The sequence below is a fragment of the Taudactylus pleione genome, unplaced genomic scaffold (assembly GCF_031769625.1).
Source record: "Taudactylus pleione unplaced genomic scaffold, aTauple2 ptg001161l, whole genome shotgun sequence".
Taxonomy (NCBI): Eukaryota; Metazoa; Chordata; class Amphibia; order Anura; family Myobatrachidae; genus Taudactylus; species Taudactylus pleione.
The window spans coordinates 226,430-240,228 of NW_028285562.1; the positions used below are offsets into that span (position 1 = coordinate 226,430).

A 13,799-nucleotide genomic window follows, 5' to 3' on the forward strand; every position below is an offset into this window, starting at 1 on the left:
GGGGGGGGTTATTATCATATGTTATGATTCCTGGATCTTATTGTTTACCTGTGTAATGTTTCTTGTGTTCTATTATTTTAGTAATGGAGGGAAATGTACTTTGAAGTAAAGAAAATGATAGCAAAAAATTGTAGCGAGCGGAACCTGCCGGCGGGTCTACAGTTCCCTACGGAAGATTATTGGTGTAGCACAACTAAGGGCAGCAGAGAGGGCGGAAGTGGCCTCGCTGATGGAAAAAGATGGCCGGCCGGTGTGCTGTGAGGGCGCTGTGGCGGAGGTCGTGCTCTGGCAGCGCGGCCCCGGTGGCGGCGGCGGCGGCGGCGGAGAAAAAGCCGGGGCGCTGGGAGCGGATCAAAAGCTGGAAAATCGGTGAGTGGAGGCTGTGACACCTCTGACCGGAACACGGGGACCCCAGTGATATCACCAGTTCGCATGAATATTGTCTCAGTGCACGCCCCCACTGAGTATAAGCAACAACGGGGGTTCAGTGTAAGCCTCCCCAACATTCATACATGAGAAATCGGGATCAGTACAGCCCACCCCCCATCTTTACAGTCTCTGCCAACATTTTTAGGCTAAGCCCAGCCCAATCTGACCACTTTCTGATGGTGATGTGTGTCTGCCCAGTAAACTGTAGCCTGCCTCTATTTTTAGGGCCGGATTCCATTAGGTACGAAAATCCACGTTTGGCGAAAAGCGTTCGCAGGTTCGAAGTTTTTGCTCCATTCGCCAGTTTTGATGCCACATTTTTGCCAATTCGCAATGCGCGCTCCTGCTTTTTGCCCTATCCAATTACAATACAAGCGAAAATGCATATGTCCGATAATTGCGCATGGCGAAACTAGCGCAAAGTACAGCATATTTTTGGGAAATCGATCTGTACCCCATAAAAAGCCTAACTGACACTGGAAGTCAATATAGAAGTGTATTAATAGCCCTAATAAAAGTACTTTGAGTTCTTAAATTGAGTGAAATGGCTGTTAAATGCATATTTGCATAAGTGTGGAAAAACGATAAAAAGCTATTTTTTTTTTAGAAAAAATATTTGCTGTAGTTAAATTGGGGGTACATAAAAATGGGTGCTAATTTAGTTTTGGGTCTGTAAAGTGCAGTTTTAAACCATGTTAAAAATACTGGATGTAGTTTATAGACTGGCGGACTAAATGCTGCCGGTCTATATCCTGACAGCAGAAGCCCGACAAGGGACTGAAGATAGGCGTTGAAATACTGACGCCCATCTTGATCCTGACGCCGGGCCGATCGAGGTAAGCATTTCCGTCCTCAGCACTTAGCCACGGGGGGGGGGGGGGCTTAGGTTTAGGCATCCCCGGTGGGACTTGGGGTTAGGTTTAGGGGGAGGTTTAGGCACCCCCTGGGGCGGACTTAGGGTTAGACACCACCCCGGCAGTTTTCGGATTATGCACCCGTAAGGGAGGGTTGGGGGGGAGGGTAGGCTTTAGGGGACTTGCCTGCTATGTCGGTCTTCCAGCGTCGGCATTTAATACGGGTGGCTATTTAGCCATCGGGATTTCATACCCAACCCAAACATACACCTGCAATCCTAAAAACACCTGTTCTATCCATACATCCCCCCCAAAATACCTGACCCAGTACTTTAAACCCATTTTCCAACACATTTTAAATTTTCACCCAAAAACTGACATGTCCGTATTAGGGGGAATTAAGCTAATTAAAAAATGATTTTTGGCTAATTTGTCATTAGGGAGGTCCAAAGGTTTCTGAACCAGGTCCCCACACTTTTAGTCAAAAATAGGGATTTTGCACATGTTATCACCTGCTCTGAGATGGGGCAAACGTTTTTCTGGTTTCAGTCTATGGAGTTTTCGCTCATGCGAACACTTCGGCAATTAAATAGCGCAATATGCACTTATGTGCAAAAAGTTTGCAACCGCGAATGCTATTCGCCAAATGCAATTTTTCGAACCTAATTGAATACAGCCCTTAATGTTTGAAAGGCGGACCTGTCGTGCTAATATTAGGGCAGCTGGTAGGTGTGGATTGTGAATGACACATAGAAGTGCACTTATTAATAGTATCACATTCCTAACTCTAAGCTCTCTCCTGACAGTTTTCTGGACGAAAGGCCTTCTGCGTGACTATGGTGAGGCCTGCAAGGACATTGCCGTGGGCGCCAAGGAGCGCCCAGGCAAAGCCGCTGTGTATCTCTCCCTGCTGGCCGGTGTAGGGGTGTGCTCGTCCACAGCCCCATCCGAGGACTCCTTCCAGTGCCATCTCCTGGAAGCTTCAGCGTCTCTCCTCCTACTCTCCCCTTGGACGCGGAGTGGGAAGTCCGACCAGCACGTGCAGCTGCTCATGGATCTGAAGAATGGGGGGCGCCTGCGCCATGTCAACCTCTTGCTCTTTTCGCTGGTATACGAGGCGCCTTATGCCCCGGAATGCGATCTTTACCCGTCCCAGTGCCCGCACCTGCAGCCCCGCTGGTCTGACTTTCCACAACGGGTCCTGGACTTTGGTTTCTTTGGACACTGGTGGCTTTTCCAGAACAAGATGAAAGACTTTGATGTGAATGAGGAGGAGTTTGCCCACCTTCCTGCCCACATGAAAACCATTTCCTTTAATGATCTCCACTCACAGGAGAATGAAAAACTCTATGAGGGCAAATTCCACCCGGTTGTAATGCCTGATGACCATGAGGGGTAGAATGGAGGATGTGCGTGTTATCTGTGTATTTATATGAAAATATGCTAAATTGAGCATGTTTGGAAATTTGTGCACATTACACTTAACATGACCACGGTGAACAAATTGTTTCTCTATAATTCCACTACAGCATGTCTTCTAATATTTTTTTTCTTATTTAGAATAACGAGTATCTTTCAAATTAAAGAGCATTCTTTGATGAATTTTTACATTTATCACTGTAGTGGTAACGGACGAATTCTCCTTTGTATAATATCACAAACTAATGCTGGGCATACACTATACAATTATCTGTCCAATCTGGCTGGTTGGAATGAAAACCTGGTAATGTATGGGAGCCAATGACAATCGACCATTTGCTCACAAACACTGAAAAACAGGCAAAAATTGTCATCCAGACAAATTGGTTCAATCAAATTAATTTGACCATTCATTTTTACCCATTTTCCAGTGTTTAAGACCATATGGTTGATTGTCATTAGCTACCATGCATTACCAGATTTTCATTCCAACCATCCAGATTGGACAGATATCTGACAGATAATTGTAGAGTGTATGCCCAGCATTAGCATTGCAGCCGGAATCATGCCACAAATAATCAGCATGTTCTGTTTTAGTTGGATGGTGTTTTGTCCTGTGGTTTACTTAAGCTAAATACACATTTTGAAAACCTGGCAATCTTTTGACGGATTGATTGTGATTTATATATATATATATATATATATATATATATATATATCTCAAATCTATATCATGTCTGCATACACGCTGCACAATCTGCTGTATGATGACACGGTATTATCCTTACATGATTAATGTAACTGCACTGCATCATACGTCACATTGTCCCATCTGATGTGCAGCACAGCAGATGGTAAGATACAACCACACAGTCAAACGATAAATTGTGTGTACACACTACACTGTGATCATACAAAGTGGTCGTAGATACCACAATAACATGACAAATCGTGTAATGTTTTCCCAGCTTTAGACTGAACCACCTATTGAGGTTGCTATAGGAATAATTTCTTAGACCAGGGGTTCCCGAACTCGGTCCTCAAGGAACCCTAACAGTCCAGGTATTAAGGAGATCCATGCTTGTGCATAGATGGTATAATCAAACTGACACCTATGCTTAAGTATGGATATCCTGAAAAACTGGACTGTTAGGGTTCCTTGAGGACCGAGTTTGGGAACCACTCTCTATAGACTGTCTTAAACTCCACTCAGGAACCTCTGCTCCATCACCTACAGGACCAGTAGCTTCCTGCTTTGTCAAATTTATTACACTTGTTTAAGATGCCTGCTGGTATGTTATTGCAGTTAGGTGTCTGACTAAATGTAGTAATTTAACATAATACTGAGATTAAGGTTGGTGTGCAGTCCTTATGAAGGTTAGAGGGGACAATCCATGGGGACCCTGAAGAGTGTAACAGGCTGCTCAACACTGGACTAAATGCATTTCATAGTTATTTATTCACAAGCCATTCTTAACTAAATAATCTCCAAATCTGTGTCCATCCATTTATGGAGTCAATCCAATTAGGTGTGAGTTTGTTTAATGAAATTCGCACAAATGCTCGTTCCCGAGAAACATGCAGTCCAATTAGAATTGCCTACTTGCGGTGTGGGTGCGCAAATTTTCTATAGCATGTGACTAGGTAGAAGTCCATGAAAAACTTGGGAGTCCATTGTGGAACCCCAAAAAAGTGACAATTTCGTTAGCAGGACCTTATAGAAGTCTGTTAGTGGACATAAGAAAACTACTGGAGGATTTTAAATGGTGTCAAATTGCTGATTTGTGTGGTTTTTTTTGTTTGTTTTTTTTAAAAACATCAAATAAATTATAAACAGACTTTTTTTGTTTAATCTCAAACAAATGAAATGAAGAAAAATGGGAAAAAAATTAAAAGTGTTCTTATGGTAAATTGAAGCCACTTTAAATTATAAAAAAAAAAATTATTTAACATTTAAAAAAAAAAAAACATTTTGGGGTGCCTAAATTTGAGTAATTGGGTAATTTGAGGCCAATTTTTTTAACACCCCAAAATGACATGTAATTATAGGGCCAATTAAGCTAACAAAAACCTTTATAAATACCTAATTTATCATAAGAGGGGCTGTCCAAGGGGTTCTGCACTGTGTCCTGACATTTTTACCTTAAAATAAAGATTTTCCCTACAATCCCACCCACAGGGAGGTGCACACAAAAAAAAAAACCGTGAAAGAAAGATGCAAGTTTGAAATTGGATTGCACTGCGCAGTGCGAGTTTGCCATGAAAACGTCTCCCACAAGCCAAACTCGCACCTAATTGGACTGACCACTATGTCTTTTACTGTTTGCAACAATGCCACAAGCACTATATAGCTTATCTGGTGGAGTGAACAGAACATCATGGGCCTGATTCAGACGTAGACGCAGAAGTGCCTTCAGCTGTGTCTATTGACGTTCGTCCGTCTGCGACTTTATGCAAATTCTGATACAAAGTCCTTCCCTTGTGTATGTCCGTGCGTCTGAATGTGCAAGGACTGAGACGCCCACTGTCAGTGTCCTTGGTCGCAACCATCTAAACTTGCACCAGCCTTATGGCAGGTGCAGTGGCCTCCTATGTGAGCTGTTGCGATTATGTGTGTGCACTACCACTTTCTCTGACAGGCCCATAAGATGGACCACATTCGTGCATTCGCTAAGACACCTCCTTTTCGGCAATCGCAGTGATAATTTATTTGCAAAGTGATTGACCGGAAAGTACAATTTGTGTGTGGCAACCTAAATGCATATGTGTTAGACTGCGATCCCATATGCAGTGAATACAGCTCTGGCTTCTCAGTCCTGTCGGCCATTTACGTGACCATACAGGTACTCGGCAGTCTGATAATCGACTGATCTGCGTCTTTGTAGGCTATCGCTTTTAATTTGCTAAGCCGCCTGTGGGCCTCTTAATACAGATCCCAGCAGCTGCGACAATTGCAAATTTTCGCACAGCTGTTGCGTACAAATTCACAGCTGTGGCGAAATTAGAATACATCTAATACCCTCTGTACGGACACAGACAGAACGCATGCATAAAAAGCAAAAAAATGCTCCACAACTTTTGACATTGGCAGTGCGTCCACCTCTGAATTAGGCCCCAGAGGTGTTGTGGGTAGAAGTTTCATAGCGCCTCAACATTGATTGAATTCCTGCTTGCTGATTCTTTGTAAAGAATAATGTTCGTAAACAGTTTTTATTAGTTTGGCCATTGTATGACAAGCTCCCACCTACTAGATCAAATGCACCTCGGCAGAAATATATTTATTTTAATATTCTTAGAGTGAGTATGAAACTGAGGGCCTGATTCAGAGACGGACGCTCTAAAAGAGCGCTCGCTCTGAATCGGGGCGTTTGTTTTTTTTGTGCGGCCTCCTGGCCGCTCGCTTAGCTGTGGGTGACCACCCACAGCTATTGCGAGCGGCCAGGTTGATGATCGCGATGGTCAAGACCATCGGGGCTTGCGATGAGACCCTTGTGGTAGGGTCTCGTGGCCGCAAGCCCCAGAGAGCTTCCGGCTGTAATACAGCCGGAAGCTCTCCCACTGACATCACTGGTGATGTCAGTGGGGCCTCCCACAAATGGCAGGCGTTCGCTTGGGAACGCCTCCATTTGTGAAGCCACCCCCCGCCACACCTACAAAACGGGTGAGCTGTCAATCAACATCGATAGCCTCCCCTTTTGTAGTGAGCCACGGAGCGAGATAATTTCTCGCTCCAGGGCTTGCGCATGCGCAGTGCGGCTGCTGCACATGCGCAGAGCCCACCATTGACCCGCTTGCGAGCGGGTCTGAATCAGGCCCTGAGTTGTCAAGCTGATTGATTTAGAAAGCGGTTATATTTAATGGTATCCGGAAGGAAAATCTACAGTATCTAGCTACACATTCAATAGGTCGACACTAGAGATGTGGGTGCCACAAAGGTTTTAGTTTTGCCAAAACCATCCTCAAGTATTTTTGATCTGGATTTTGATAAAAATGGATAAAAAAAATAAAATCATGTAATTTGGACCTGTTTTTGTTCCACCAGTATTATTAACCTCAATAAACTTAATTTCCCATCAATTTTGACTACCTTACAGCTCACAATATTGGCCAAAGGCTTCAGCAAGCTGACTGGCTAAACTAAGTGACAAACAAATGGCACTTTAAAAAAAAAAAGTAATATCTAGAAAACAGTGCCACTGCAGCGGGAGATATGATGACAGTTTAATATAAACTATATGATGCTATAGAATGTTTTCATTAATCAAGAACTAAATCAGAGGCCAGCACAGGTAAATGGAGGTGGAGTACTATTTAGTGGAAGCCAGGTAAAGCATTGATTAGTGTTAATAATTCAACTATAAAAAAAGTAAATCAGAGAAGTGGAAAGCACTGTTACAAAACAAGCACCCAAAATCCCAAAGAGATTGATTGATTACAGAATATAACTACAAATGAAAAATTATTTGATAAATGGAACAAATCATTGAACAAGGGTCCAAATGAGATTGATTACAGAATATAACTATACATTTTAAAAAATGATAGATTGAATGATTGAACAAATCATTAAAAAAATAAGAATTAAAATAAGATTGATTAGTGTTAATAATTTAACTGTTAAAAAAAATTAATTAGGAGAAAGGGAACAGAAAACACTACCAAAAACAAGCATCCAAATGCCATATGAGTGATTCCTCAAGATTTAAGGAAGAGTAACAGCCTAGTCAAATTAGTATAATCAAAAAATATAATTATTCAGTCTGTATCTGCTGAAAAGCTGCAGGAAACGGCCTATATGTCTGGATGAGAAGCTGGTGATGGATGGCATTGCAAGATACAAAAGAACATGAACACCTCAGTGAAGTACAGTAAGTTTGAGTACACTATCTGTCAAACACACACAATCTTGGCAATGCCCATAATGAAAAGTGGTGCACGATGGAATTGTCCTTGGGCCCTCACCCACTCAGGGACTGTCACTTGTGTGGCTGAAGTGCTTCGTTTGTTGGGGCCCCCACAAAACAAGCTACCAATGGACTTAAGGCGACTAACAGTGTTTTTATTGGTGACTAACGTTATTATTAATCATATCTACAGTTGGAAGATGTCTTCCTCATCAGTGTTGTTAATTTCATCACACTATTTTAGCTCATCCCCACTGGAATCCACCATTACAGAAGTGTCTGTACTGTTGTAATTGGTGGCAAAGGTCTTCATCATGGAATTTGTAGTTAATTTTTATGAACATCAGTTTTTCCACATCATCATAGCCTCCTATGCCGATCGCTTTCGAAGGTCCCCAGCTGTGCTAAACACTCTTTCAAAGTACACACTGGAGGGTGGGCAGCTTAAGTAAAGCAAAGCTAGTTTGTACTAAATTGCCTTTTTTTCCTCCCAGTATTCAAAGGGACTGTGAGATGCTAATTTGTACATTAAAATAATCCTCCAGCATTCTATTGATGCTTACTGTATGCGATTGAGTCATAGTTGAGGTGGCAGTAATTTTGGGCAATTCTTTTAAGCCTGACCAGATATCATAATAGTGTTTCACTCTGGTGTGCTGAGCTGACTCCTCTTCATCAGTGGTCAATTTTTTTTCCTGGCAGCAGCATTTGCCTGAGAAACTGAAGCAGGAAACATTGTCGTGTCATCTCTGAGAATTGTTTTGGGGGTGCAGATGATAGAGGTACACCACAGCACAAATCGTCTCTTACACTGAAAGGATAACACACTATGCACATTTTTTGTGCACTGCTTTGTTTTATTAGCCACAGACAACACTGGCAATTGTTTTCATGCACTTGGAAAAACAGGTCTTTGTGAGAATTGTTTCGGGGTGCAGATGATGGGGGGGACATCACCGCATACAGAACAGTAATATATGCTGCTTCACTCTTCTGAACAAACTTCTTCAAATAGACAATATAATTTTTAAATTCAATTAGCATAGACGGCAGATTTTCTTTGTTTTAAACAGAAAAAATATATATAAAAAAAATCACAAAAAATATATATAACTGGGAAAAACTGAAAACAAAGAGGTCTTGGGGGAGGGTTGGGTATGAAATCCCGGCTGTCGGGATGCCGCTGGTGAGAATACCGACAGCCAGAATCCCAACACCCATAGGAAGTAATAGTAAGTATTTTTCTAATCCCTACCCTAACCCCCCCTCTCCGGTGCCTAACCTTAACCTCCCCCCCTAGTGCCTAAACCTAACCTCCCCCTCCCTGCACCCTAAATATATCACCCCCTCCCCGGTGCCTAAACCTAACCTTCTTCTTAGTGCCTAAACCTCCCCCTCCGCACACCCTAATCCTAACACTCCCTACCCGGTGCCTAATCCTCCCCCTAATCCCACTACCTAACACCCCAATACTTACCTTCGGGGTGCCTGCTGTCGGGATACTGGTGCCAGGATCCCGACCTGTCGGGATTTTGGCGCCAGTTTTCAAACCGTCGGCCTCCCGCACCCCGAGATGGCAACTACATCCCCGTGGGGCACAGTGGAGTTTTTGTTTTACAAATAATATAGTATACTGCAGTGGAAAAAAGGTGCAGGTTTACTTTAAGAAACAGGTAATCAACAGCAACAAATTAGCCTATTTGTTTGCACTTCAGTGTGACAAACATATATACACTAAGTGACAATGGTGCATAAACTGCAGTCACACTTCCCAGACACCCCTATTATCTCACACACACACACACTTCCCCCATAGCCTCACACACATGCTGCTGCATAGCCTCACTAATACCCCTTTTCCACCTAAATTCAGGGTCTGACCCGGATTTGGAACAAAGTTCCTATCCGGATCAGACCCGGAATTTTGCTGGCGCCGACTCGGGATATTCCCGAGTCAGTGCCGCTCACACCACAGTCGGGTCTGCATAGACCCGGCTTTTGCGGAGTGAAAGTGGTCGCTTGGAGATGACGTCATCTCCAAGCGCCACTGAAGTCTGACCAATCGGCCGGCTAGCAGCGCACTCCAGGTCATCGTGACCCAGAGTGCGCTGTTCTCACAGCAGGGTTTCACGGGATACGCCCGTGTTAAGCCCTACTAGTTACCTGGGTTGGATTGCCGGGTCACTCGACCCAGCGATCCAACTCTCTCCCCTTTTACACCAGGGAGCTGTCCGGATTAACCCTTCAAAAACCCGGGTTTTAGCTCCGGTGTAAAAGGGGTAATACACACACATCCTGGATTTACCATTAACGTCCTGGAATCCAGACCTGCATCCCGCCTTTCCGAACATTGTGTTCGGGACGCCCTTGTGTTCCAGTTTTGGAGGAGCATGGGCCGGTGGCGGACCTGGATCCTGAAGAATCCAGTCCCGGTGAGTCGTGATAGGATTGCCATCTTTTAAATTCAATCTTAAATTTGCCAGCGCGAAACAGGGGCAAGCAGTCCGACGGAGGAGACGGAGCTGAGACGAACAGAAGACACAAAGAAAGTCCTGGTGGGCGGCTGCCTTGCAAAAACGCTTACAGGCCGTTGCCCCCCAGATTACATAGAAGATCCCGGAAGTCCTGGTGGGCGGCGGCATTAAAGGCTGCTGCCCACTGGGTGAAGATGCTGAATAATAAGTTATTAAGGGGTCTATGTACTAAGCAGTGTTAGGAGACAGTGAAAAGTGATAAGGTGCCAGCCAATCAGCTCCTAACTGCCATCTCAGGCTGTGGGCAGTATTCAATTTGAAGCGAAAAGCCGTTTTCGCGTGTTTTTGGTGAAAACTTTTCGCCGATGACGTCATTTTCACTTGTTTTGGTTTTACTCTGTATTCAATTTGGGCGGAAAGTCAATGCAATGTAATAGGCAAAAAAGTTTTGCCTATGAAAACCAGGCGGAAAAAAGTGCAGAATTGGCATGCAACATTGCGGGAACCCCTGTGCAGCCTTCACACAGTCCTCCAAAGGTAAACTGTCAATAAAATTTAAAAAAACACTTAAGGAGAAACTAAAAAATGACTTTGAATTTGAGGGTGAAAAAAAAAACTGTTGGGGGACAAAGATAAAAACTAGCGAACTTGACTCTGGGGGGGTTCCCAAGTATGCCCCAAGTGTTTTTTTTATTTCAGGTGCTTGCGGCAGGTGGATTTTTCACAATTTTTTCAACTTCACTTTAACAACTTTTAAATATGCTGGCTCCCATTTTCAAGTACACCAAATTTGCTGGGATAACTTATTTTCTGGAAAAAAATACTCCTGAATACTATTCTGCACCACGTATAGAAAAATGCTATTTAACAGCTATTGAATCCATTTAAAAACACCAAATACCTTCAGCAAGCCAAATCGGGGGGTACCATAGCTAACCCCCATGTCAGAGCATCTTTTGGGGGTGTCAGGCTGATTTCCCCAAATCTGACAGTACTTTCCGCCTGTTCAAGTTTTGCCGGATCCCGTTTTCGCATACTTCCATAGTCCACACTGAATACGGGGTAAAGCGGGGACGCGACACTTTTCCGCCTACAAAAGACGCGATGTAGGCGAAAAGTCTGGGAGGCGAAAAAGTATCGCGGATCCGCTCTAATTGAATACGGCTCTTAGTTTGAAAAATGACAGGAGCTGATTGGCTGGCACCTTATCACTTTTCTCTCTGTCTCCCAACACTGCTTAATAAATAAACCCCTAAATCATTTGGTGTCTCTGTTCTGTCTTTATTGTAATATTTTCTTTACAGGCAGACTACAGGTGCCAGCGGGCCCTTAATGTCCGCGCATGCTGGCACTTGTTCCACAAGTGCCAACTTGCCGAGGCAGGCTTGCTATAAAGAACAATATTAATTATTTCCATTAACCCTTCACCCACCGCCACCAGGGGTGCTGGGAATAGCCTAGGGCTGCTTGTTGCTCAGGATAGGAAACCCTATTTTAACTTTTTTGAGTCCCACTTTCCGCGGAATTCCAGCCCTGGGCTAACCAGTTTGTAGCTGGGTAATGTGATGGCAGGGGGACCCTACTCTGTGTGTCCCCCGGCTATGGCATTATCACCCTGCCTGGTTCAGGCTGGGACTGGTAATTGTAAAATAGGGGGAACCCCATGCCGTTTTTTCCCCCTATTTTCCAATACCAGCTGAGGCTGAGAGATCTGGTTTCTGAGGTGGATGGGCGGAAGACAGTAGACAGCTGTGTCAGATGAGGCGTCAGCATACCCGTGGTCCCCAGTGGTCGGCTACTATGACATCAAGACGTCAACTGTGGCCGACCGTTACTGTCAGCCCACCCACCGTGCCGCTGCAGCCATTCTGACTTAAGCAGCAGAAGTGGAAGGATCTCTCCTCATCTCCCAGAGAACCAGAAGTCAAAGGGGGGTAGCACATAACACTGTTCTCATCCATTGCCCTGTATGGACTGTTAAAAACACAATCCAATGCCGTGTGCGAGTGTGTGCTGTTAATGCAACTTAATCCAGTGCCCCCATGTCCTCACACACACACACACATGCTGCTCCCATAGCCTCATACATACACGCTTCGCCATTGCCCCCTCACTCCCTTGTATAATGCACAAACCCACCTAGCTGCCTCCGGGCTGTTCCTGCCCCAGGGCCGGATTAAGACTTCTGGGAGCCTGGGGCACTTAAGATAGGAAACAACCATTATGGTCTAGACCTGAGAGGTTAGGCCTTGGTCAACTGCGAGTGCTGTCATTGTGAGATGGAAATTGTAGCAGCAACAACGGTTCAGCGGCACACACCGGGACCGCTGAGTGCTGACACCTGAACACTTTTTCCTATGAGCATTTACAAGTTTTTAGCTATTATTAGTAAAGCACTATAAACAAATGAAAATCAAACAGAGGTTATAAAAGTGACTCTGATTACCGGCTTCCGTTTACTGATTGGATGTGTATAATGTTGGTAACTTGTGTCCCTCAATAACGACAAATGTTACTCTTAACTAGTCTGCAGTATATCTTCTGTTGTATATTTTGTTGGGCAGGTGTTAACAAAAACACAATTCAAAATATACCCAGCAAAATATATATAATGCAATCATGATTAAATAACAATTTTTTACAGAGACAGCCTCCAATCACCTCTCCTCAGAGCTGGGGCCGCTGCTGGCTGTAAGATTTTAGCTCAAACCTCCTCTTACTCAGCTGATCACCACCCGCCCTCTAACTCCCCCCGAATAGTCCTTAGCAGCAGCCACTGTGTGGCAGGAGGATGGGGAAGCGCTGATGATGAACGTATGCTGCTGATGAGACACTGAGCCACATTTGCTGGTGAAAGATGATGTGTGTGTGTCACTGTGTCTAACTGTTAGAGGGGTGCCCAGGGAACATGCCCCCATGATAATCCGGCTTTGCCTGTCCTGACTATATGCTCTGCGCTATGGAATGAGCAGCTCTGTTGTGACTGACTGTGTCACTCTGACAGTCCTTCATCCTCCTACTGTGGTGGCGAGTGGCCAACAAACCTGCCTGCACCCAGCTCTGAGTTTGCCTGCTCTGCTCCATGTGACAGGGAGTTGAGCCAGCCAGGAAGCTGGACGCAGGTCTAAACACACAGACAGCTTCGGTCCGGAGCTGTACTCCAATAACAGCGCTCAAATACAATTATGAAAATGAATCATATATTTAATAGCTAATAATTTAGCATAAAAATGCAATAGGTATGCAGTAGATACTAAAAAACATAGTTCTAATCCACCAATCGACTCATTAGTCCATGGATGCTTGGAGGCACAATTGTATTCCAAAGGTATTGAAAATGTACTGCTTTATGTGTCAATTCAAGCCAATACTTACCAAGTCCAATGTCCAGTATAGGTATGGTCCCAATAAGCAGTGCTGGCAAGCTTCTGCAAAGAATCCGGTCCCCTAGGTATGACAATAGGCTGGTACGGCTGGGTGGACAAGTCCAATGTCCAATATATAATGCGGATCCAGTTAGCAGTGCTGGCGGGCTTCTGCAAGAGGTCTGGTTCACTGGGCATAGGTTTAAGCAATTACTGGTGTGGCTGGATAGGCACACTGATGAAGCATGGAATGGCATTCCTTGAGTTAGGTAGAAAGGTGGATGAACAGCAACCAGTCTCTGACGCGTTTCGCTGTGTCAGAACCACAGCTTTATCAAAGTGTTGGCTGCACCT

General features: G+C 44.3%; 1 protein-coding gene across 1 annotated transcript; it reads left to right on the plus strand.

Annotated features, from left to right (window-relative positions):
• The first annotated feature begins 182 nt into the window (after positions 1-182).
• TIMM29 (translocase of inner mitochondrial membrane 29) lies at positions 183-2,992 on the plus strand. Its single transcript, XM_088462177.1, has 2 exons — positions 183-369; positions 2,090-2,992. Exons 1-2 carry the CDS (start codon positions 240-242, stop codon positions 2,680-2,682), a joined length of 723 nt encoding a protein of 240 aa, XP_088318303.1. The 5' UTR covers positions 183-239; the 3' UTR covers positions 2,683-2,992.
• The last annotated feature ends 10,807 nt before the right edge of the window (positions 2,993-13,799 follow it).